General features: G+C 45.1%; 1 protein-coding gene across 1 annotated transcript in view; it reads right to left on the bottom strand.

Moving 5' to 3' along the window:
• Window positions 1–24,032, bottom strand: part of LOC112556014 (zinc finger protein GLI2-like) — a 32,409-nt gene extending 8,377 nt beyond the window's left edge. The window contains 16 exon segments of the mRNA XM_025224617.1: window positions 134–275; window positions 737–907; window positions 1,073–1,174; window positions 1,614–1,763; window positions 2,134–2,298; window positions 2,605–2,754; window positions 3,042–3,190; window positions 3,500–3,602; window positions 3,990–4,196; window positions 4,444–4,568; window positions 4,571–4,639; window positions 4,783–4,989; window positions 5,513–5,688; window positions 6,315–6,444; window positions 6,691–6,984; window positions 20,256–24,032. Coding sequence (XP_025080402.1) covers window positions 134–275; window positions 737–907; window positions 1,073–1,174; window positions 1,614–1,763; window positions 2,134–2,298; window positions 2,605–2,754; window positions 3,042–3,190; window positions 3,500–3,602; window positions 3,990–4,196; window positions 4,444–4,568; window positions 4,571–4,639; window positions 4,783–4,989; window positions 5,513–5,688; window positions 6,315–6,444; window positions 6,691–6,984; window positions 20,256–20,445 — 2,530 coding nt within the window. The 5' untranslated portion in view covers window positions 20,446–24,032.
• Window positions 24,033–24,514: the final 482 nt, after the last annotated feature.

Genomic DNA, 24,514 nt, shown 5'->3' on the forward strand with positions numbered 1-24,514 from the left:
AACATTATAAACAGAATGCACATGGCAAATAGTAGGAGAAATGTGTTCACTTAACAACGACAGTATCAATAAAAATTAAAACAAAACAAGCGGCAGAGACTCAATAACTTTCAATCTGTTTACCAAAACTGACCTGGACTGTGCATAGATGGGATCTGGGGCAAAACAGATGGTGAGGATGTTTTGGCACTAAGACGCCCTTTCATTCTATTCTGCAATACTTGGCCTGTGCTTATATCTCGCCGCCGTGTGAGGAGAGCATTTGATCCAGGCACCTGAAATAATATAAAAATACCTCAGCAGATATGATTTTTAAGGCAGTTTCTGATTTTGTATATAAAAAAAGCACCATGGGCTATGAACAATACAAATCTGATGACACTTTCTCCCTAGAAATATACATTTTATTTCACAATCTGATTAATGAACAGTATTGTGATCATTAGCTGTGACTCAGTTTATTATATGAAGTTTATTCATCGGGAAACTATCGTAGACTGGCTTGTTGTGTGTTGTGCGTACCACGGCTGATATTTTTAACTAGCATTAAAGGTTGCCATTTCAGCCAATGTAAGCAGATTGGCATGGCAGCAGAAGTTAGGTGTGTTAAAAGCAGCCAATTCCTGGTTAACACGGCATAACCCTTTTTTTCCCATTTAGAGGCTGAAGAGCTCATTTCTGACAATAGCAGCAAAAGAATATTTTTTTTGCAGTATTCAACAGATACCCAACTCACATCGGCTTCATCAGGTTCTGGGATATCCACTTCTTCTTCTACAGAGTTTGACAACACAGCAGAACTCCCAACATGCTCATCAATCAAATCTGGTTGAACACTGCACGTAACGTTGACCTCCGGGCTGCTCTGTGGAGATGGCTGGGATTGTGGCCCCGACTCCATAGTGTCCTGGTCACAGTCAAACAGCTTTTGTTTTAATAAGAAGCACTCTGATGGAATTTTTTTTTTCAAGTCTTATGCTAAGAATTTCTTGAAATGAAGAAAACATATTTGAAACATTCTACTTCAATTTACAGAATTTGTTAACAAGAAAAAGAAGCAAGCTGGACTCACCTGCATTCTGGCTCTCTCACCAGGAGCCATCCCTTGTGGGGAAATGACAGCAGGGCAGTCCTCCACTCGTCTGTTGTTCTCATCATCTTTACCATCTAGATCCTAATGAACAACAAGAAATCTCAGCTGATCAAAAAGTCAAAAAGCTTTGATGTTTCCTTCCTTGCATAGGAATGTATGATGTTGCTGCAAACCACAAAATGTTGTGTAATACAGTGCGAATTATTGTACAGTGTACTCTCTTGATTGTAGCTACATGCTTACTGTAGGTTTGTCATCAGTTCCCTTGTGTTTCTGCACTTGAAAAAAAAAATGTGTTTTAAGTCAGATAAGCTTGATATCAATGTTATAAATCTTCGAAGTTGTCAATAATGCTGCATACTTTGTTTAGTATAGTAATGATTGTTGTGAATGAACCCATTTCCTTTTAAATATTTCCAGATGCGATCAATATGTTGGTGTCAGTGGTACCAAGAAGCAATAGGCCTGATTTAAGAGGAGAATTACATGATGTAAGATTATGTAAATGTTTTCTTATTACCTGATCAGGGTCCTCTTTCTTGCATCCATCGCCTTTGTGCTTCTTGTTGGCATAAAACTCTGGTCCATGGACTGTTTTCACATGTTTCCTCAAAGAACTAGGGTCAGTGTACCTCTTCGAGCAGCCTGCAGCTTTACATGCATATGGTTTCTGAAACAAGATGTTCCCATATAAAAAATCACTCTTGCCAAAACGAACATTTGACCATTTTTTACATACATATTATAGCATGAGGTTTAATAATAATAATAAAATGTATGCAGTAAAACCTCACTATTAAGACTCACTAAAATCCACCAAACTCGGGTCATAACTGAAAGGGGTTGTAGCAGGAAGATCAACAAGCCTGCTTTCATTCCAGGAACCACACCTATAAATTCAAGTTCAGTTATTTAAATTCTGAAATAAAAACCAATATCATAATGCTATTCTCTGTCATTTTCTGACAATCTGTCACAATATTTTATGAAACTTTTCTAGAAAAATGTAGCTAAAAAAATCGAAAGACAAAAAAACTTACTGCATTAGAGTGTGTGCGATTCTGATGCTTAGCCCTGTCCGAAGCATTGCTGAAGGCTTTTGTGCAGCCAGGAAACTCACACAGGTATGGTTTCTCACCTGTGTGAGATCTCAGGTGTGTCTTCAGATTCTCAAGACGGGAATATGCCTTAGAACAACCTTCAAACTGTAAATCCAGAAACAGACTATGTTATAGGCTACTTACGCACTTTCAAGATCTGCTTTTCTAAACACTTTATGCAATAAATCATTGTCTATTGCACTTTAATCTTTAATTACCTCATGTCTAAGAGACTGTCTGAAAGTAATAAGACATCATTACTTTTGCAATCACAGTAAAAAAAAAAAATTAAAAAGGATGAGCATAATAAACAGGAACAGACAAATCATTTTTTTAAAGAAAGGGATAGAAAAAAGGAAAAATGGAAAAATAGAAAAAGAATGAAAGAAAAAGTTAAGAGGCAAAACCTACTGTACAACGATGTGGTTTTTCTCCAGTGTGCCGACGCATATGGACAACCAGCATATACTGGGCCTTAAAAGGTTTTTCCTCCCTACTACAGTCTTTCCAGCGGCAGACGAAGGACTTCTTGTTTGCCTGGATGTGATCCTGATTGATATGCTGCAGATAAACAGTCATCATTGGTTACAGGACTTTCTAAGTACATTTCTTAGTCAAGTAACATACTGCTGAGTAAAATGTCTAGAGCTGACCACAGTGATGTAATGCACATTTTGGCCATTGAAAAGTTGTATCAATCAATACAAGCACTGAAATGAATCCTAAATTTCTCTGCTTAGTGGCAATCTCACAAACTATATGCAAATCCTCAGAAATTCCATGTGTGCTTCCAGTTATAATGATATGCATATAATCAATGGAAGGACATTACTGACACATTATCCTACCTTGACTAGTTCATCCTGTGTTTCAAATTCTCGTGCACAATCAATCCAGTGGCAGTTGGTTTCAATGAAGTCTGGCTCCCCTTCCTGTGGCACATGACCCGCTCCATAACCATCCCCCCCTTCATCCTCTTCATCTCCCTCCTCCCTCTCTGGAAACAGACATTTGAAACCATTGTAATGCTTGTAACATTTATAACCTTTGTAACCTTTGCAACCATTGTAATGTTTGTAACCAATCTCCACCCTCATCTTCAGTCTCGTCCTCCTCTCTCTTAAAAAACATTGATAAAGCACTGGCAATCTAGGCTTCAAGCAGTTGAAAGCTGTGTTGAGCAACAAACAACATCATGGAGCCAAACAGGCAGAAGATAGTGAAAAATAGTCTGGAGTTGAGAAAAGCATGGCAAAAAACAGTAAGAGCGGCAAAAGAGAAATATACTAATGTACTGGACACCTACCTATAGTTTCTGCCTCTTTCTTGATTTTGGACTTTTTATTCTCACTGTTATCCATAGTGCTACTCACTACACTGCTACCAGCATCTTTCATTGTTGTTGAGATCTACATGTGAGAAACACAGATAACCACATTTACTTATTTGACTATAATAACCTTCAGCATTTCCAAAAGCATGTAATACAATGTCTATTTCTAATGATGTATGTAATGGTAGCAAACACTTTACGAGTTCCCTCTTTCATTCAGACTGCTGACGAAATGAGTTTGAAGTTCTAAGTGACAAAGAAAAAAATACAGTAGTAAAAAGAGAAACTTTCAGCTCAAGAAATTTTTTTAAGATAAAATGCTATCGTACATAAGTGCAGGACTTAAACTTATAAATATCTAAAGCACATAATATTTTGCCAAAGTGTCTAAAGGAAGATGTTTGTTAAATGAGCTGTCCCAGTCTGAACATAATACTTCAGTATACTTCACAAATATTCTTGCCTGATGATCAAACTTGGCAGGAGGTGGCTGTGGCAGAAGAGGATGGGGGCCTGGTGGAAGCAGAGTGACACCAGGTGGTTGTCTGCCCATTAGGGCTGGAGGCAAGGATGGGTGGATAGTAGAATGGTGGCGCCGGAGCCATTGGTCCATGGCGGAAATAAGGATTCGGAGGCAGTGGAGGATGAGGGCTGACAGTACCCAAAGATGCTGGTAGATACAGAAAGCAAAACAATAAAACAAGCTGTAACCATCCTCACAAACATGTCTACCATCTTCTTTTAATTTTTAAATACATTTTGGCAAAGATGTCCCTTCCACAAATTATCATTCTTTTTATGACAACATAAATAGTGTTAGTATATCAGCATTCCCCATTTCCAAAAGAGAATGGACTTTTATGAAACAATGAAACTCTCTGTATGCTTCTGAGAAATCAGAAAATGAGCACACCTGCAGACAAATGGCCATAAGATCCACTGGCAGCACTGGAGCTACGGGAATTGTGCTGTAAAAATGATGTTAGCTGCAGTGAACCTTCAGAGCTTCTTGTGAGACTTTGAATGTCGAGGTAGTCGGAATTGGAGAATGGGACAATGCACGCTTGCGACTCTTGCCCACAATGCTAGGGCGAGGGCTGGTCAGCCGAGATCCTGGGTTGAACACATAAAAGACACTGTCTTATTTAATAATGCTTTGAGCTGCATTATTGTAATGAATACACAGCTATCACACAGACAAGCATGGCAAAACAGTCATGTTTTTATTAACAGCTCAGACTATGACCATAACAAACCTTCAAGAGAGCCGGGAAGAGTAATGCTGCCACTACCAGGAGTAGGGGGCACATCTGACCCTGATGCATAGCCACGGATTTCTGACCCTGAGATGTAGCCACGGGCATCAGAGCCTGAGACATAGCCACTCGCTGTCCCCCCACCCACACCACGTTGACTGAGGGACGGTGGGAAAAGATCTCCCAGGGATCCTGCCAGAGGTAGCCCTGAGACAGCAAAGCAACACTTTGGTGAGCATTGTAAATGGTGGAGAACAAAATTTTAAGAGTGTTTTGTCTTGTTATCACTGTCATTAAACTGGTAAAATAATTTGTGGCACCTTTAAAAAATTAAGCTTTTTCATTATACTAAAACAACCGTGATAATGAGGGAAAGGCATGCTGCTAAGAGGTAACTTGCTCAAGTTGTTGCCATCCAAGTGAAATATGTCTACACTTACTAGCTGTTTGCATCATAATATGATATATACAGAGAGATTTAGAAGCACCAGAAAAGTACTGTCTGAATATTAACACACTATTTCCAGATATTACTAAAGAAGTTGTGTGACCTTTGGTCACTGCATGTTAGCTCAACAGCAATCAGAATTATGAATCACCCAGGTTAACTGAGTTAGCAACAAAAAGTGTGACATGAAGGTGCAGACATAAAACAAAAAATTAACTCTAAAACTGTTCCACGACTAAAGAACCCAAAGTAAAGCTTTTGTTATATGACAAGCTCTCTCACCAGCAAGGCTTGCTGGACTAAATCGACGTCCGGGTCCAGGACTGTGATAGTATGCCCGTTGTAGATGCTCCCATTGGATTCGTGAGGCCAGCTGTGTGACCGACTCACCTGGCAGGACAGGACTGCGCATGCTCAATATGGAGATGTCCGACTGCACAGGGCTTGGTGCTAGTCCCCTGTGCATGACATTATTAAATTATTAAAATCCAAAAAAGTCTTTATTATTTTTATGACTATCAGTTCCTGCATCCTATTACTTTACAATCTTTTTAATTAGGGAAAGCTAAGGGCAACAATCACAGAGTCAAAGACATGCCCAAGAGAACAGGATATTTTAACTGCTTTAAAATAAACATCTAGAAGTAAATTCTCTCTTCTCTAAAGACATATATATATGTGTGCAAGAAAGCACACACTTTCATCAAATAACATTTGCTTGAACATCATCATTTCCCACATTTATGTGTGACATTATAAAGATACTGTTGCCAGAGATATTGCTAGAAAAAAGCATTAGGATAGCGCAGGTAGGAATACCAGCAAGAATACTTTTTTTCGCTAATGCAGACTCACAAATGCAAATTTGAAATAATGAAAAAATGCTTATGGCCTACACTTTAATAGCTTTCTCCTTTTATATTTTTATGCTAGAAAGATTCAAAAAATACTTGTTACCTACATAAACTACCATATCATTAAAAACTGCCTGAAACTCAACAACTCTCGTGTCTTTAGAGATAACAGTGCATTAGCTCCAAATCTCACATAACACGTATAAACATTTTAAAGTGTCTGTACTCACGGAGGGAGGGGCTGGTGAAAGGTGGGGAGAGGGGGTGGCCAATGATATCGCCCCTCCAGGGTGGAAGTGCTGAGCGGCAAGGGCGGGTTTACATAGGGAGAGTAGTGTGAAGGATATGGGTACCCCAGGCCTGAAGAAAATCAGTATACATCTCAGGGTTAGCTGTACTAAACATATAAACAGGTAAAGCCATTTTAAAATAAATCATACTACTTATCTGTTTGTTGGTGACAAGAAAAAGGCCGGCTAGCCATTTTTTTTTTAACTTAGAAATGTTGGTGAAGGTGATATCCCCTCCAAAAAAAAAAAAGCCACACATATACACACACACTCAGAAACAAAAGTGTGAATTCTTTATTTCTTTCCCCCTCCTTACCATAGGGAGGCTCTAACAATCCGTTTCTGGGGTCCACATAAGGCGGCAACAGGAAGTTCGGAAAGGGCGGGTAATCCGACACCGAGGGCGGTAAGGGATGTGGTGTGGGTCCCACCCCCCGGTCGACGGTCTCCACCAAGCGGGCCGAGACCCCCACCGACCCAGGACGCAGCAGGTGCCGAGAGCCAGACCGACCCCCACTGTCCGAGGCGCTCGACTCCTCGTCCACCCGGGTGATATGGCTGCTGGGTGGTCGGCTGACCGTGTGCCCTCGCCGTAGCTTCTGGGCGGCGTCTGCACACAGAAAGACAAACAGTGGATGTCAGAAAGGGAGGCAGGCATGATAAATACTTGTCGTTGTTTTCTTTTTCACCCACATCTGGTCCATGGTAGGCGATAACCACAAAGTAGGTACATACGGGTGCACACATATGTATATATAATATAGAATGTTTAGGAAGTTGATGAAAAAGAAAAAAAAGATATGGAGGAAATGAAGGAGGAAAAATAAAAAAAAGAAAGAAGGGGAGAACGAACGCCTCACTTAATCAACTCCATCTCCGTAACATCTACCTGAAGCCACAAAAGTGCCTCCTATTTCTTCTTCCCCCCAACCTAACGACCCTGACCATGCGACCCCAGAGAAAAGGCTTTCGACAGGCACACGGCGAAACGAAAAGGTGCCAGAGGCCAGGGCAGATTTATAAGACGGCGGCATGCTTGCATATTGTGCCATCTGGAAGATATTTTACAAGCGACATTTGTGGGGTGGCTGCCTCGGCGGCCACGGAGCCTTGACGTCAGAGCGCGCTGGAGGAGCTGCGTGAGTGCAGTCGACAGTTCCTCCTCGTTTTCTGGCGGCTGGAGGTTCGGTTTGTACAGATGCCACGACCGCCGGCAAAGCTTGTACAGGAAGTGGCATCAGAGGTCCCGTACAAGACGTCCACGATACGTCTCGACCCTGGTTTGGTGTGCGATCTGTACCACGTGACTCGCTCCAGCCTGACCCTCCCCTTACTCCCCCTAAAATTCCATCAGCGTCATCGGCACCGGACGTCCCTGACGCCCGTAAAACTGACAAATATCCGGGTAGAAAGTTAAGAAACCGCATGTCAAGGTTTTCTAAATGTGCGCCAGACTTTGGTAGAGCTTTTGACTTTTTTTCTCCCCCGGGGTCAGTCTATACCCGAAGACAGAAATTCCCAGAGACGTTATATTCACCGTTATAAGTGACGGACACCCGTCGTGTGATGAGGGTAGAGGGTGGTTGAAGGGAATGGAGGGTGATGCGAGGGTCGCGAGTGAGTGTGTGTGTTTTTGATCCCCATCCCCGAACCGTCACTCACCTCCGCGGTAATCTCCCTTTCTCAACTTCCCGGCGATGACAAACACGTCAGTCACCTACCCGAGCTAAGACGGGGTTACCTCTCCACCCACCAGCCTACCCTTATCACGTACAGGTCGCCCCCACGGGTATCAAACACCATCGTGACACGATGTGCGCCTCGGACTACTTCAAGTGAACATCTTTGTGCTCCTTACTCGTGACATACCCTGCGAGTCTGTGAATCACGTTTCTTACTCTACCCGACTGCACGGGGGCCCAGGGTGGAGAGCGCTCGCGGATAGCGTTACTTAGTCAACTCTAATTGCTCGGTGATTTAAAGATAGCGCTTTGCGATCGCGTTTCTTGAGTCAACTCACCATCACGACAGTTTACAGAGCTTGCAGGTCGGGTATTTCCTAAGTCAACCGCCCCTCATTTCGGGTCGTATTTCTTAGTCCACTCTCAGTTTAGAGAAATGCTTGTCTCCTTGAATGCCAGACCACACAACAAGAAAAGGAGCTGAAGCTGTTGGGTTTTTTTCCCTTAATAATATTTTTATTAAGATATTAGTCAATTTTATCTAAATAATCAAAACCTTTTTGTTTTTGCTCCCTGAACTCATGATTAACTGCTTCATGAATGTTGCATAAACAAAAGGATCGAAAGGTAGCTTTAAGAAGCCTTGTCATCACGACGCCAGATAAGTGAGCGCTACTGTTGACTTTTGATATGACTGAGCCATAAAGTATACATCCAGTAAACAACAATAACGCAACAATATTCCTGGCTTCTGCTAAACCCGCAGAGCCAACGCGGCTCCCCTGCATCCAGAGATGACAATAATGACGACCACAAAGACGATGATGGTGGTGGTGAAGGACCGACTCCACATTCAAGTTAAAAGCAGGAGTTCGTATCCTTACCTCCCAAATCATTTTAAAGTGCTTTTTCTCATGCCGTGATCATTTCTGCTGTAAGGCATGATAAATCCCCAGTAACACATGCACAAACTATTTGCCATGGTAACCCCAGCAAACCTCCCACCAGACGTTTTTTTTTTCCCCAATGTCCTCCGTTCCACCAAGGGTCACACACCCTACCTGCACTGACCCGGAACTAAGAGGAAAACTAAGCAAGCGTGTATCATGCAACGTGTACGACACACGGGTGGATGGCTAAGCGCGCGGAGGAAACAATCGGAGGGTTGCGATTTAGCCTTTCACGCACCCGATCTTCCACACGGCGAGACCACGTAAAACCACGTAGAGCGACGACTGCGATAACATCACGACGGCTGCAGACGGAATAATGCACAGGTGGCGGCATGCACACAAACACTCGCTGATTTAACAGGTAGCGAAGAAGCGAGGAGAGGAAGCATAAAGGGAAAGGTTGGGGTGGGGAGAGGAGGGGAAGGCAGACGAGAGCGATGATGCGGACTCGTCTCGACAGTTATTATAAGGTCTGTGTCAGTCAAGCGGAGAGGCTTCCCCCCCGTCACGAGGGGAAAACGCAGGAAATGGCGGGCAACTATTCACACTACACTGCGCCCGCTAGAAGGCATCAACATCATACCCGTGAAACGACCGTCGAGATACAGTCCCGGGTAAGGGGTGGTGGACGATGAAAACCTTCGGGTCTGCGCTGAGAAAAACAGGGAGTACAATCATCCGGGCATTTCACTTACGTGCTTTGAAAATATGTCTATACGGTCTAAAAATGTTGGAAGGTGGGAGGGGATAATTTCACTATTTTTATGAGGCAGAAAACTTGAGCGCAAATCGCCTTTGTTTGACTTATCTCTAACTTAATCACATAAACACAGTAGTACATATATACATATACTCGTCCTGACTATACGTCGATGGGACAAATACTTAAATACATCAGGAGTCAGCAGTCGCAACATTCTAATCTCACCGCTTGGTAATCAGATTATTTTTAAATACACTACAGTGGTGTTCAACGTTTAAAGTTATCATTCCTCATTCTATTTCAAATCATCCGACATCTGAACTGCGTCAAATATTTCACCTGCAAGCATGTCTGCACGCACGTGCTCACTTACACGCCCACGTTTTGCTGGTTAATGTTTAAATTTCCTCAACATCAACAGCCATTTTCTTACGACTGTAAGCATAACAGGAGGGCTGCTGTTTAATATTTAATAATATGTCTAAAAATGTTCTTTATTCGTGCATCGGGATTTTTTTGGAGGGGGAGGGGCGATGCTGATAAAACTGCAAAAACGGCCAGAATTTGCATTTTCCTCTATCCCCATACACCGCAAGAACAATATTCACTCAATGCTACTGTATTGTGACATATCTGATCGTCAATGTTATTTAAATCTTAAAGAATGGTTATTTATGTCTACATATTTCTGGGACGGGTGGAGCTGACAGAAGTGGAAAGACTGCCAGTGTTTGCTATTTATTTTTAGGCTTTAAAAAAATTCAGTAATTTTACGAAAAATCCTTTTCCCCGGTGAAATCAAGCTCCGTTTCTTTACATACTTCACCTGAGAACACTTTTCCGACATCGGGGTGCTGGCAAGACAGCCCTGCCCTCTTTATTGGTCTGGGTGGATTCCACTAGCGGGTTCTAAACACCCAGACCTCGAGTTGGCGGGACACACCGCCAGGTAAAAGTGGGTCACGACAGCACCATTATCTACACGGGTAGACACTGAAAGTCTCTCCCTACAGTCTCACCCCGTCCCCTCCCTTCTCCATAGCAGCCGACATCTTCAGCTGCATTGCAGCTGCCAAGTGGGAGCTGCGCGGAGTATCCAAGGCAAAGATCTGCTGCTGATTTCTGCTAATGCTTGTAATGAAGACAAGAAACAGATTTGCAAACAGACCGCCTCCCCTCTGTCTGGAGTTCAGATGACTCCCCCACCCCTTCAAAGTTCCTTCTAAATAAATCAGGATGCACCACCCGTCTCTATATGTTACCCCCCGAGTATCCCCTATAACTGTGCCAAGCATCTGACGACAACTTTTTCTTACAGGATGCTTCTCAAACCGATCCTCATACAAACTTCTGTTTGTTTTTTCACTCTGTTCCGCTGTGGCAGCTGTCTATTGTTTATTATTGAGTCGCTCTAGGGCGCTGCCATGACAACGAAAAAAAGGTGGAGAGGGAACAGAGATGTGCTTGACACGAGGTCTAATTGCAGCACCCTCGTCCAGCTTCCATTGGCTCAGACTTTTAATTCTTTATAAAACATATTTTTTTGGGGGGAGTGGGGTATGGGAAAGGGGATGATGATGATATTTCTTTACGGGGGTAGCGGGAAGCTAATCGCTGCTCTGTGCTGCTTGAGTGATGCGCTGGCAAGAATTCTTCCAGCCATCATCCTTGGGTGCACGTGTACGAATGTTGTCGCACGTGAGATATATAAAGAAAAGTGAGAACGGTGTGTTGGGGTGGGAGTTGGGGGAGTGGCAGTAGCTTACAGAAAAGATCACAAAATTGTAAGACCTCTCGCAGTTTGCCTCTCGCGTTCTCTTCCTACCCGTACACGCGCACGTTACCCCTTTCACGGGCCCGCGCCAGACTTTGGTTTTGACAGACCCTGTCATATTCCCCGTCCCTTACCGCTGTCCCTCCCCCACCCTCAAACCTACCCCACCCCTCCAAACCAGCATACCCCTCCCTAGCAACCGTCACTACCCGAATGACAGAAGACATAGAAGGAACAGATGCGCACTCAGATACTGTCGGCTCGTCTGTCAGTCGGGGGCTTGACGCCCACACGAGGATGCTTCGCGCTTCGGTTTTCACGGTGCAACCCTCCTCCACCCCGGTCTTTCACCCTTCCACTCCGAAAAAAAAATGGTCTAGCAGCATGGGGTGGACCCTGCAGCTGTTGCTGTGCTGTCTGTCTTTCATGCCACGAGAAAACGGAGTAATTACATCGGATTAGTAAGCTGCTTATCGGCCATTGCCAACTCTTCTCCGGTGCTGCGAAGGTATCAAGGGAAAGGCGATGTTCTCCACCCGCTTATCTCGACACTGCAGTGCGCTAAGACTCAACCACAATCTCAGCCAGTCAAGACTATAATCTTTGATAGCTTCTCTTGGGGAAGATGGGTAAGACGGAAAAATAATTAAAATTATGACTAATTTACAATGGTAAAATCTTCACAGACACACAATTTTTATGTGTCTGGCATTTCGGTGTACGAAGGGGCCTTTCCCGTGTGATGTCACCCGAGGTCATCAGCCCGCGGTCTGTAAACAGCGCCGGGAAATCACGTCAGCGTACGTCACTGGTTCATGAAAGCCCTTGTTTCACACTCCACTTCTTCAAGACGAGACGTGGAGCCCGTGTCCTAGTTGCCCATGCCCTTCTTTCTGTAAGTAGGCCGTGTCCTCCTAGCTGCCCATGCCTTTCTATAAGAAGCCCATGTCCTCCTAGTTGTCCATGCCCTTCTGTAAGTAGCCCGTGCCCCAGTTGCCCATGACCTTCTGGTATTCAAAGAAGCAGCAAGCACCAGGTGAGAGACAACGACGAGGAGGTTCGTTTCTCGCTATGGCGGCTCTGCCTCCAGCCGATCGAATTCTAAAACTCAAACTCATTTTCTTTTAACTGCCTGTTGGAAAAAATGTCTATGAACCTCTAAAATTCAATAAACTTTCAGCACAACCGACGTTGCAGGTGCGCAAAAATAAACAAAGCAAATTAAAATAAACATATTCCCCTCGCCAGACGGTTGAGTCATTTGCAACCCCGGCGGATAGTGCCCATAGAGGTGGCAATCCGTACAACAGACAAGAACGTTTCTAGAAACAGAAGTCCACAAAATGTAGGATCGTGATGACGACTATATTTGCCATGTTGCCATGCTGTGCCGGTTGCATGAGAACTGGAGCTCGTGTTCCGTACACCTATCGGCTCGTTAAGGCGATTCCCGCTCTTGAAGCTACTGGAATGTTCGCGAATGTTCGGGAGATCGCGATGTTGGTGTGTAGGCCTTCCTATCGTTCGGGAAAGACAAAGACTTCAGAGAAGATGCAAGACACCGCAGGCGTTTATAAAACTTGGGTAAATACAAGGACAAGAATGGCGGCATCAAAATACAGAACGGGGAAGGGAGGGACAGATCAGTGAGAGGGGATGGAGGGAAAGGCTAAATGTCAAAAATACTTCCGATGCGAGAGGACAGAGTGTGCTGCGGAAGTTTGTTCAAGATCGTTTACGCCGCGTCAGCAGCAAACGTAGATTTTTTTTTGTATTTTTTTTTTTTTTTTTGCCGACGAGGCTGTCGGCTCTCTACCTCCATAATCACTATTTTTAACTGCATTCCCCCGTCCCCTCCTCAACACACCTCCGTCTCTTCTTTTTATTTTTTTTTTCTGCCGCATTATCGCTGTGGAAGCGGGTGGGACGGACTCGCGAAAGTGCTTCACACACAGTACGAGACCAGCTTGCAAAATTCAACATCTGGCTGTTTCGTTTCTCACGTGCAAAAAGGTTGAGGTCATAAAAAGGAAGGGGAACATTAAAACCCCTTTCCCCTTAAGACAGACTTACAGATATATGCCCCCGTGTCTAGGGGTGCATCTGTAAGAAATCAGGCCTTAGATTTTCGCCGAAATGTATCACCTTGATATATGCACCCACGCACGAGAGGGGCCCTCAAGACTGTTTACAGATTCCAACGGAGGAAGAGCCCTCCCCTCTCCACCCTTCTAACCAATCCACCCCCTTCCCGACGACTCCTAAATGGAAGAGGATGGGACGTGGAGGAGGGGGCGCAGGAATATGTAAGCATCCCATTATTACAAACAATCGCCCCTGGGTTAGCCCCAAACTAAACAATTTTTGTTCCTTCGCCCTCAATTTCTCGTGTGTTTACGACAAGCCGGCGAGAAGAGTAGGGCTGTTAGCGTTAGAGCGCCCCCTTGTAAGCACAAGCTTGTTGGAGTGTACTTGATATACCAAGCCTCGGGCACCTGACTTCGGTCCACGGAACAATTTTCTCGGCGGAACCTGATAACTTCAGCTTCCACGGGATGGAAAAGAAAAGACGGGTGGGTGAGGAATTGGGACGAATAAAACTGTTTTGTTATAAATTTTTCTATCCGGCAAAGAATGTCGTGGTGGTGGTAGTGGAGACGCGTGAGTTGAAGCAGCGAGCCAGAAACCGAGGGTCAGTCAGTGACGTCATTGCTGACGTCAGAAACTTGTGACTGGAGCCTAATCCAAACTCTCAGAAACATTCTCTTGTCAAGCCCTGCAAGGTACACCTCGTGACTAAACACAACATGGCAGCGGGAGGAAGTGCCTTCCCGAAGATGCTTAAGACTCTTGATCCAAGGGCGAGCACTTCCAAGCCCTAAGCCGGCATCAAGTTCCCTAACTCTTCATACGATGTCGCGGTCGAGACAAACAGTGAATAGGGGGCTGGCGGGAAGATGATTCGCTCTCATACCTTCGGAGAGAAAGAGAGAGAAGAATGGCGGGATCGTTGGCGAAAGGTCTTCAGATCTTGCTTCAGCATGAAAACTTTGTCCATGTCTATGAACTGTTGCTATGATGGAATCCTGATTGCTGGCGCGCCATGAACACTAACAACCATCAAAGAAACCCAACTCTCTTCTCTCCCTCTTCTTTCACTCCTGGTGTGCAGTGTGTGCGAACAACAACTTCTGGCAGATGATGCCATGGATCTTTTTATCTATCCGTGATGATACCCCAGTTCAGCCATCATCACGGCACACCCAGACACCCCGCCTCCAACCCTCGCTCATCTAGTATTCTCCTCGCGCCTCTGTCTCAGTTCTTGAATTTAAATGCAGTGACGTCACGGGCAATTAGGTGACGTTGGGGCCAATTTACAGGTGACTTTTCATGCTTCGCGAAAAGGTGTGGGCCCTGGGTCCTACTTTACCTGGCAGCGTTGGTGCGGCGGCAAACACGGAGGCTGGACGAGACGCAGACGATTTTCTTTGCTGCGCGCAGTTGGCGTCCTCTCGAGATGACGCGACACTAATGCACCATGGGTAGTCCCCCGTGCGCCTGCATACCTGTGGCAGGTAATTACAATGCAGTTGTGACGGACCAGTGTGTAGACAGGCTGGCTGCTCGCCTGTGGGAGAACACACAGGGAGGGCGACTTCAGGAGAGAAAAATGAGTGACTGCAACTGCACCTCTGGTGAGGGGGAGGTTACTTACCTTACACCCCCTCTCTTTTCAGAATCCTAGGTAGGTCATATTTGTACTTTAAGCATGTACTTTAAGTATGAATCTGCTTTGAATTTCAGAGTCGAAGTTGAGAAGTCCAGCAAACAAAGTTGAAAAAAAAAAGTGTTACATTTACACTATAATTGCTATCAGCTGGACTAATCAGGCATGACGTATGCGATTGGTCCCACGTGACCAGTTGGTTAGTCTATCATACAAACGTTCGTGATAACTGACTCTACTCGGAGGGCGCCAGGTATTGTAGTGGTTAGAGAACTCGTTTGGCGCCGCTACAGTAAGAGGTCCTGGGTTCAGATCCCGTCTCGGGACACTGTACATGACGCCTATTCGCAAGGAAGGGAATCGGAGGCTTCTCGAAAGTACTTCGGTTTTTTCCTCATTTCATAGTTCGAAATCGTCTCAAGGTTGAAGCACTTTCCTGCTGAATTAACCAACCAGCCAACCATGCATCTACCCAAACAGCTAAGATCACGCAACATAAAGAAATGGGAGAAGTTTCCAAGAGACCAGAACTGGTTGCAACTATAAATCTCTCAACTGTCAAGCAGTAGATGTCGACAATAATTAGTCTATACTCTGCTGAAGTCATAAGTCTGTCCCACAGGGTTCTGTTCCTGAACTAAACGATTCGCTGAATTCTAGTTTCAGCCAACCTTGAACTTACCCGTCCTGCAAAAATTTCATCCTTCGCCTAGAAAAATGCCAAGAAAAGGGGGTAAACATGTCACGGCCTAGCTTTCTCCGCTTGAAACTCAACTGTAAAAATCCCGGGCGGAGGAGAACCGGAGCCCCGGTATCTTATCGCAGCACGGTGTACACGCGAAGCCGCACTTAGCCGCACGGTCCTCCGGCCTCTCCTCCGTCTCCTCCGCCTCTCCTCCGCGGGGTCAGTGTTTCCGGCCCTCGCACACGCTTGGCTTGCTGCGCCACGGTTCGCACGTGCTGAGCACGGTTGACCCCCCCGAACCCGGTGGGGGGGCACCAAAGCTAACCCCCCTTTCCCAACACCTTCCCAAGCACCAAGGGGATGCTGGGGAGGGGCCAGGACCAGGAGGAACAAGACGGTAGGTACCGCTTGCTGCACAAATACAGTCGCAGAACACAAACCAACAGACGGAGCTGCAAGAACGCAGACGGCTTGCGTTGCTGCCCTGCTGTATATTTCTTTCTCCACCCCGACATCCTCCCACCACACCTGCCGAGGCAGATTAAACACGAGGAATACTCTACACAGGATGCCGGAATGTTTCTCGCAGGCAGGCGAGATATGTCGTTAACCTCTGGTTAATGCGGAGACCATTATTCGCAGCGGCGCAGGTGCAAGGTAATGTCTGGAGTCGTGTACTCATACAGGTACAGGTGAGAGGCTGGGGTATGGAGACGATCTAGGGGTTAGATTGCAGTCGATGCAAAAAAACTTTAGAGAATAATGCAAAGCAGGTGCAAGCTATCCATTTATTATCAAATAAATCATAATCCAAGTACAGCGATGTAAGAGACTCATTGAGGTAGCAATTAATACCCACCTTAATAACACGCCTGTATATGCACAGAAAAAGAATTGCAGGAGACAGCTCCTACAGTGTAACAACAATACATGACGCTGAGCGACAGTAATGGGAGATAATGAACGGTAATTAAAAGGAATCGGAAATACCGTTCACAATCAATACCGATCTTTGACTTTTGTTCTCTCTTCCCCCCAAGACGATTTATAACGATGAAAAATGTCTGTGGGTCTAATCTGATAAAGATGGTTCTTTTGTTCTTTTTTGTGAAAGAAGCTCAAAAATAAGTTCTTTGAATTGTTCTATCAATAGAAAAAGAACACGTTATCGTTCAGTTGTCTGCCTGAAAAAATAATTTTTTCGCGTTCTGATTTGAGCACGTGATTACGTGCGCGCGCACACACAACACGGGTTAGAAAATATAGGTGCGCGCGTGTATATATATAGGTGTGTGCGTGCGCGTGCAGGTGAGCAGCATGTCGCTGTGTTCATTGCCCTCGACACCTGCAATCTCGGCTTGTCGGGTGCCGCTAGCGATAACGTGTTCATACACGATGTTGGGCACGCATCTGTGCACCCGATACCTGACTCACCTTGTGAGTGCGAACATCGTGTTTCACCTGGCTGCGTGCTACCGATGTGGGCCGCCTGCCCTCAACCCCGATACGAATCTGATAAACCTGGCATCGGATTATCGTGTAAAGACAGCAATGGGGTAGAGGGGGACTAGCGTCTGTTGTTTCTCCGACAGCCACCTCCAGATGCTCTTTCTCTCTCCCTCCTTGCACAAATAACTTATGCATTCCTTCGCCTCCGTTAGCAGTCTTACATAACCGACCTACCTGTCCCTTCTTTGTGTATTCAGATTTATGGAACAGTAGACTGGGTAGAGGAAGGAGGTTGGCGGTTCGAAGCTCGCTCGGCACGTGACTCCAAACTTTTAAGACCTAACACGGCTACCTTTATCCGGGGATGTAAAGGCCGCGAAGAAAATGGACTCCTTGTTCTTCATGGTGTGCTCTGTGCACGCTGAACAACTCAAAATTGACAATTAAAATGCCCTTACACTGTGACAAAAACCTTTATTTTTGGAAACAATTCAGCAGCAACAGCAGCAATATCGGCATTAACACACAGGGTCTGCTACACACTCACTGCAGGAGATGAACCATTTCGCTGACCTTTAACCTGTTTTGTAACGGCTCCTAATTCTGATGACGTCACGACCACACCAAGAAATCAAATCAGCTGACATTACTAAAAGCCCGCGATGTACAACTACAAACATTTCTCGTCTCTTTCTCTCCTGGTATTGTTAAGTTCTTTAGTTTAAATTTTGGGGAAAAGTGTTCATTTAAACCTAGAATCAGACAAATCAGGAATAAAAATCAAAACGGAAGTGATTGTCTCATGCAACCGGTCGGCTGTCCATCAGACATATGAAAGAAAGTTCGTGAATACACTGCATGTAATCGCGCTGAACTCACAGGTAGAAAAAGCAGGTGCAGCCAAGAAACTACTCAGGTTCATTAAAACTTCCAATAATCACTTTACCGTTGATTTCACAAAGTTCAAAGGGTCACGCACATAAATAGAAGAGGATTTCAGGAGTGGAAGGAAATGATCAACATCTAAATCTACTGTTGTTTCACAATTCGTCACTTTCTGTAATTTCTGTAAAAATTATTTCCAGACCAAGCGCCTGCCTAACCGACTGACTGACACGATGGCTTCTCGTCTTACAGTAACTTGATGAACACGAATAAGACTGAAATCACTGGTATCAAGGACGGTTTCAAATTACTGAATTAACTGAAATATGAGAAATACAATTTACACTTTTTACAATTATGCTAATAAATTATTCTTTTTCAAACGATTAGATTTTCACCTCACCAAGAATACAATTTATTATGTTTTGTTAATAAAAAAAATAGCTTTTACAAAAAAAGCGAGATCACCAGGGGTTTCGGAACAAAAAACAGTAAAAAGTTTCATAAAAAGACAATAGGAAGTAAATCTGAATCCTAGCAGTTTTGTTTCAAAAAGAAGGGCGGGTGGTTCGGAGATTTGCTTAGCAAATACAGTTCTGACTCACTATCTGGGCGAGTTAACGGGGGGCGTGATAGCGATATCTGTTCCCACTAAATATTACATTTCAAGCAGACTTCTGAGATTCCTGCAGGATTGGCATTTCAAAAATTGAAGTACAAGTGCAAATTGAACATTTAAAAAAAGTTCACTTCTGATCCTGTGTGTGTTTGCTATCTTCTATCGGAACAACGCGCTAAACATGAGATACAGGTGAGAGCAAGGTGTGAGGAGTCGGGGTACTCGGGGTACTCGGGGTGTGCGTCTTCAGATCCTATCTGTGGAACCTCAGACGTGGTAGAGGTCCGGGTAGCGGGGAGGAGCCAGGAGGGACACATTTTATTTTTAAAACAAAAACTGTTTAGACTGATCGTTATCAAGCGCCGGAACACAAAAAGATCGTCGTGAGAAATGTTCTTTCGCTCACGCACCTCCAGTCAAACCTGTGAAAAATCAGGTTTCGCGTGTCTCTCTAGTTTCTGGTTCATTGTCCCAGGCACAGCACACTGAACTTTGTCTTCCAATGACATGAGAAAACGTTTGCCTGGTGAAAGAATTATGAATATAACAACAGTAGCAATCCATCAGTTTTCTTTTCTTCTAGGAGTACCATCCAAAATCGTTCCAAACCGACAGGGTGGGTGTTGTTTTTTTCCCTCCGCGCTCCTCCGACATAAAGGAAACAAAACAAAAAGAGGAAAACACTGACACTCGTGTATCATCATTACAAGACAACCCTGTGGTGTGCGTGCGTTCCCCTAATCACGAATATAACGATAAACGACAGGTTTCCGCTGTAAGATGGTGTTTTATTTCCACCTGGGACCTCTCTCCATTCAAACCTTGTGTCACTCGCTGCCTTCAAATGTGTCACTGGCAGGCAAACGGCGATTCAAATCTGTTATTTGACTGTTGCGGGGGACAATACTCCAAGGTTGTATATAGAGGGTGTTAGGAATGAGTGTTTTCCTCCGCTACTACCCTGCCTTTCTATAGGATACTTATGACAAAGTGTTGACAAAACCAGAGACGGCGTGATACACTGTTTAAAAATCTTTTCTCGGTCGATGCAGAAGATTACAAAGTAAAGATCTTTGATAAGAGAAGGGTGAGCTCACAAATGCATAGATACGTAAATGATAAAAACATCACCATACACAAAAAGTTCAGAACACAGACATCAATAAAAATACAAGTGCTGGTGTCTTGCAGGATGCCACGTATGTAAGCCAATGCCATAGAGTCATATTAGCATGTGGCCGCACAGTGACAGCAAAGAAAATTTTTTTCATTAAATTTTACAAACTGTGCTAAACACACACGGGGTAAATTTTCACTGCGGGAGTTAATCACCAAGCACACATCCAGATATACACCGCGGACTAACTTATTTATCTAGCGGCCCGAGCAACACAGACAAACCTGAGATATATAATTCCAAGAGGCGCCGTATCACATCTTCGTCAAATGATGAGTCACTGTCCTGGCTGTAGCTCACGATGTTGCCCTCGTGAAACCCTCTCAAAGATCCGTCCGACCCTCCGAAGCACGATCTCTCAATCCACGCTGCTACTACCCCCGTGACCTCAGGTGTACAACCTCCACAGGTCATCTTGAAGGTAGCGAAGTCTTCTTCCTCAATTGAGGAGACAAACCTCTCGGACTTCAACAAAACTGGCAGCTGGGAGCTTGGTCTTGTCAACGAGTAAACTTTACAGACGATCCCTTCCAGAAGACTCCCAAATGTGACCCTTCAGCAGACTTCCAAAGAGGTCAACGCACCGGTGAGAAAACACTTTTGCCAGTTGTTGTTATTGAATCAACAAGCGCGCGCAGTCTCTGGAGTCATCGTCCTTGTTATTCAACTCCAGAAGCTCAGACTCCTCTCCTCCTCATCGGCCACTCCTTGACCTCTGAACCACACCGATCGCAGGCTACGTCGCACACGAGGACATCCCGTCAGAAGCAGTTTTGTATGGTCGTGGCTGAGTCATGACCCTCCAACTTATAAGGCCATCAAAGCGACTTCATTTTAGATTCTTATATACTCGGCAAACTACTTACCTTTCACCTGTGTCCACACTTCTGATGCTAGTGGCCACAATATGAGGGTCTAACCAAAATGGCAGTTCGCACTTCGCGTGATTAAAATCACAAAGGAATCAAGTTCGATGCAGCCACAAAATTTATGTCTGCGTTCACAAATGTTTCTAGAGTTTAAATTGTTTCCTTGACTGTCCAATAAAACTTTTGACACAGAACCTCTACAACCAACATGATATACACATCTGAGAGAATGTAAAATGTCAACGTCGTGAGATATTAATATTTTAATTTTATTCCTGTCGTCTTCCTGAAGAACTTATTCAGATATTTTATGCCTTCTTTTAAATCTGAATATGGTGCGACTTTAAGTTTAAAATTCTACCAGACTTTCCGTTGGACGAGATTTAGTTCTGTCAAAATTTGTGCCAAGGACTCCTGCCACCGAGTATATTCAAGAGGTAATATTAAACACACTTTGCCATCTCAGTCCTGTCTGATGACTCAAGCACTGATGCCAACTTCTTGCCGTTATTTGTTGCCATTGTGACACTGGCAAGAAGAGTATTTCTGAGCTTGTCATTCCAACACATTTTATTTTCATGATAATCTACGATTGATGCCACATCTCCACTGCACGATCCCGCTAGAAATGTCGATCTTCTCAGATGATTGCCACACTTAATGTTGTCCAATAACATTCAAGATCTCAGTCTAATGACATTAAAATCACCCTCCTTGTATCCATGGCAGCAAGAAAAATGTCCGCTTTCATTGGAAATAATTCATCTGCTAGCAGCATTGCAGCGTGGTGCCAGAGTTCAACTCGACAGAAAATCCAATCGACGATCATCAACGATAATTCAACAGGTTCTTACAATCTCTCTTCACGATCCCCTTTCCTCTGTATGTTGCCCTCACGGTTGAAATCCTTTACATGTTCACACAGTTAACCATCTGTTCTCTCTCTGTTCACAGGTTACCCTCAGCCACAGATTCACAGATTCCCGGACAGTGGAATTCTCCACACACACACACAGACAGGCGTTTATGTCTCCAGTGCACGCGAACTTCACTGTTGGCAAGTCAGAACAAAGCCAGCAAGACATGATGGCAGGGATAATCGAATGACCAAACCTTTGACCCCAACACCAGTCAGCCTTCACGGTTTCCGAACACCACCACCCAGCTTTTCTAACCGAACACTCTGAGTAGAGCCACACTTCTACAGATTGTAAGACCGACAAACAAACACGCAGATATCCAGAATCGACAGATGGACAAATCACTCTTCTTTCTATCCAGTGTCGACGGACAAGGGAATGATGCCCTCACACACTTCAAGCGCGAGTACACACAGGTCAAAACACCCAGACGGGATTTTTAAGAAAGGATTCCACGTACCTTTTCATTTGCTCGCGCGAAAACTCAACGTCACGAACAGGTGTCAAATGATCGAGTACTTGCTCTTTCTTTCTCTCACGGTCGTTTGCTCCTCGAAGAAACCTCGACTCGATGAGATTGATGTTCGTAAACACAAACCGGTGACGTTTCCGGAGTTGTTTCGAGGACGTCACCAAACCGCGCTGCTGTTGCTTCTTCCTCCGCCTGTCTCTCCGGCTCTCACAACGTCCGAAGCGTGGGAAGAAGGATGAAAAAAAGACAATCCAGACCACACAGGACTCCGACTGACGAGAGCGTCAAGAATCGGCGTTCCTCCTCTCGCCGTCCTCGTTTTGTCCCAGCAGCAACGAACCACACTGCGGTTCTACTCACGGCGAAACCTCAATTCGACTCACAGAACACACTCACAAAAAGACTCAAGAAAGGAGGGTGAGAGATGAAGAAGCGACCTGGAGATAGGGGTGCCGGGTGGCGTGCGGCGCGGGGTGAAGCCCAACAGAGTTTCTCAACTTCATCTTCCTTCCTTCGGTTGCCACCCAGGTTTGCCAAGGGTTGTTAGTCACAGCAATTTGACAGGGAGTGAGGAGGGGTGGGATGTTGGGAGGTCAAGACGAACCAATGAGCAGCAAGGCCCGACCACCACCGCGCTCCCTCATGGGCAGGGCCGGGGGCCGGCTATCACAATCGGAAAATAAGTTGTGTTTTACAGAGAACAGCGAGAAACGAAAGCTCAACACGGCGTGGGGGGGAGCCGCGGAGGACCACCCACATACAAGGCGCTGTGAAGGCAGGCCGGCGGAGAAGGCAACAGGCGAAGCCGTTGCATGGCGAGTCGGGGGAACAGCAAGGGGTCGAGACCACGGCTCGCTTTAGAAGCCAGTCAGAAATCTTTAGCGGCGAAATGCCGCTAGGAGGTTGAAGGAAGGGTGATGGTGGTGGCTGGATTCAGATAGAGACTGACGGCAACAACAGGGAGCAGAACTCGGGTGAGAGAGAGAGAGCGGGCATGGGGGATGATATTCGTGAAAGAAAATGACAGAAAACGGTTGACTGGCAAAAATAAATAAATAGACAGGTTCTGGATGACAACTCGCTAACTGGGGAACAGCACAAACAATGACAACCTGCACACGAACCTCCACGTTAGAAGCGCGAGAGAGAAAGAAGGAGAAAGAAAGAAAAGGTATGCAAATGAATGAAGAGGTCATGAAAGTCTCGCGGTGGGGCGGGATCGGGTGACAGTGAAGTAACTTCGTTATCCCTCCCATAAACACGATTAACCATTAACACCAGACGCTTCCTCCCACCGCAGTTGCACGCCGGGAAGGGCTGATGACGTCAAAGCGCGCCGGTATGGCGGGTGTCCGCTCTGTGGATCACTGACGAGAGCTGGTGCAGCCCCCCGCGTGCTGACACTGGCCAATCACAGACCGGAAATACCTGAGATTTCCTGCTCCTACACCTTTTTTTTTTTAATCAAGTATCATCGATGCCGTCAGGTGGACAATCATGAGATTATTGTTAAAGGTCCTAACAATGAGTTCTAGCGCTCTCTCGTGTGATACCATATTTCCCAAGTCACTTCCCATCATGAAATTTGTTTTAAACATCTTCATACAAAGAAAGAGGTCCGAACAGTTAAGGATGTCGACAAAGTTACAGTCCCTACAGGCAGAAAATATTATTAGGCGTATCTGTGTTAAGTGGTGTCAATGTTTGACCTCTTCTTGTGTAAACGTAAGGTTTTCAATGTTTTAACAAATTTATAATTGAATAAAAGCTGTTCTCGAAAGTGAGAGCGGAACTGTTGACAGTTAAACTGTTGTCAGAGAACATCACAGTGAGAAAGTGAGGGACAAAGATCACAAGCGCTGCTGTCTCTCCCTGTCTCTCTCATTGACACATCCCCTCCTCCAGAAAAACATTCAAGCTACCAGCACTCATCACTGTCTACTGTCGAATCTTTTCTGACAGTCGTTCTGGTTCATCTTCAAACGAAAGTTCTCTTAGAGATAACTACAGCCGACGCCAGGAATCCACCCACCAAGAGGCGACAACCGAGAGTCGTCAAGCCCGCTCACCCCGCGCAGCTTCCTGCAGCTGGTCATCACGCCGACGCTTTCCGGTTCCGGGCTTCTCCAGGCAGCTGCACTTCTCGTCTCAGGGGCGGCCACGTTCGCCGCGCGCCTGCTGTATCAGTAATCACCAACTACACGTGCACCAGACAAGAATCC

Source organism: Pomacea canaliculata, linkage group LG2, assembly GCF_003073045.1.
Source record: "Pomacea canaliculata isolate SZHN2017 linkage group LG2, ASM307304v1, whole genome shotgun sequence".
NCBI lineage: Eukaryota > Metazoa > Mollusca > Gastropoda > Architaenioglossa > Ampullariidae > Pomacea > Pomacea canaliculata.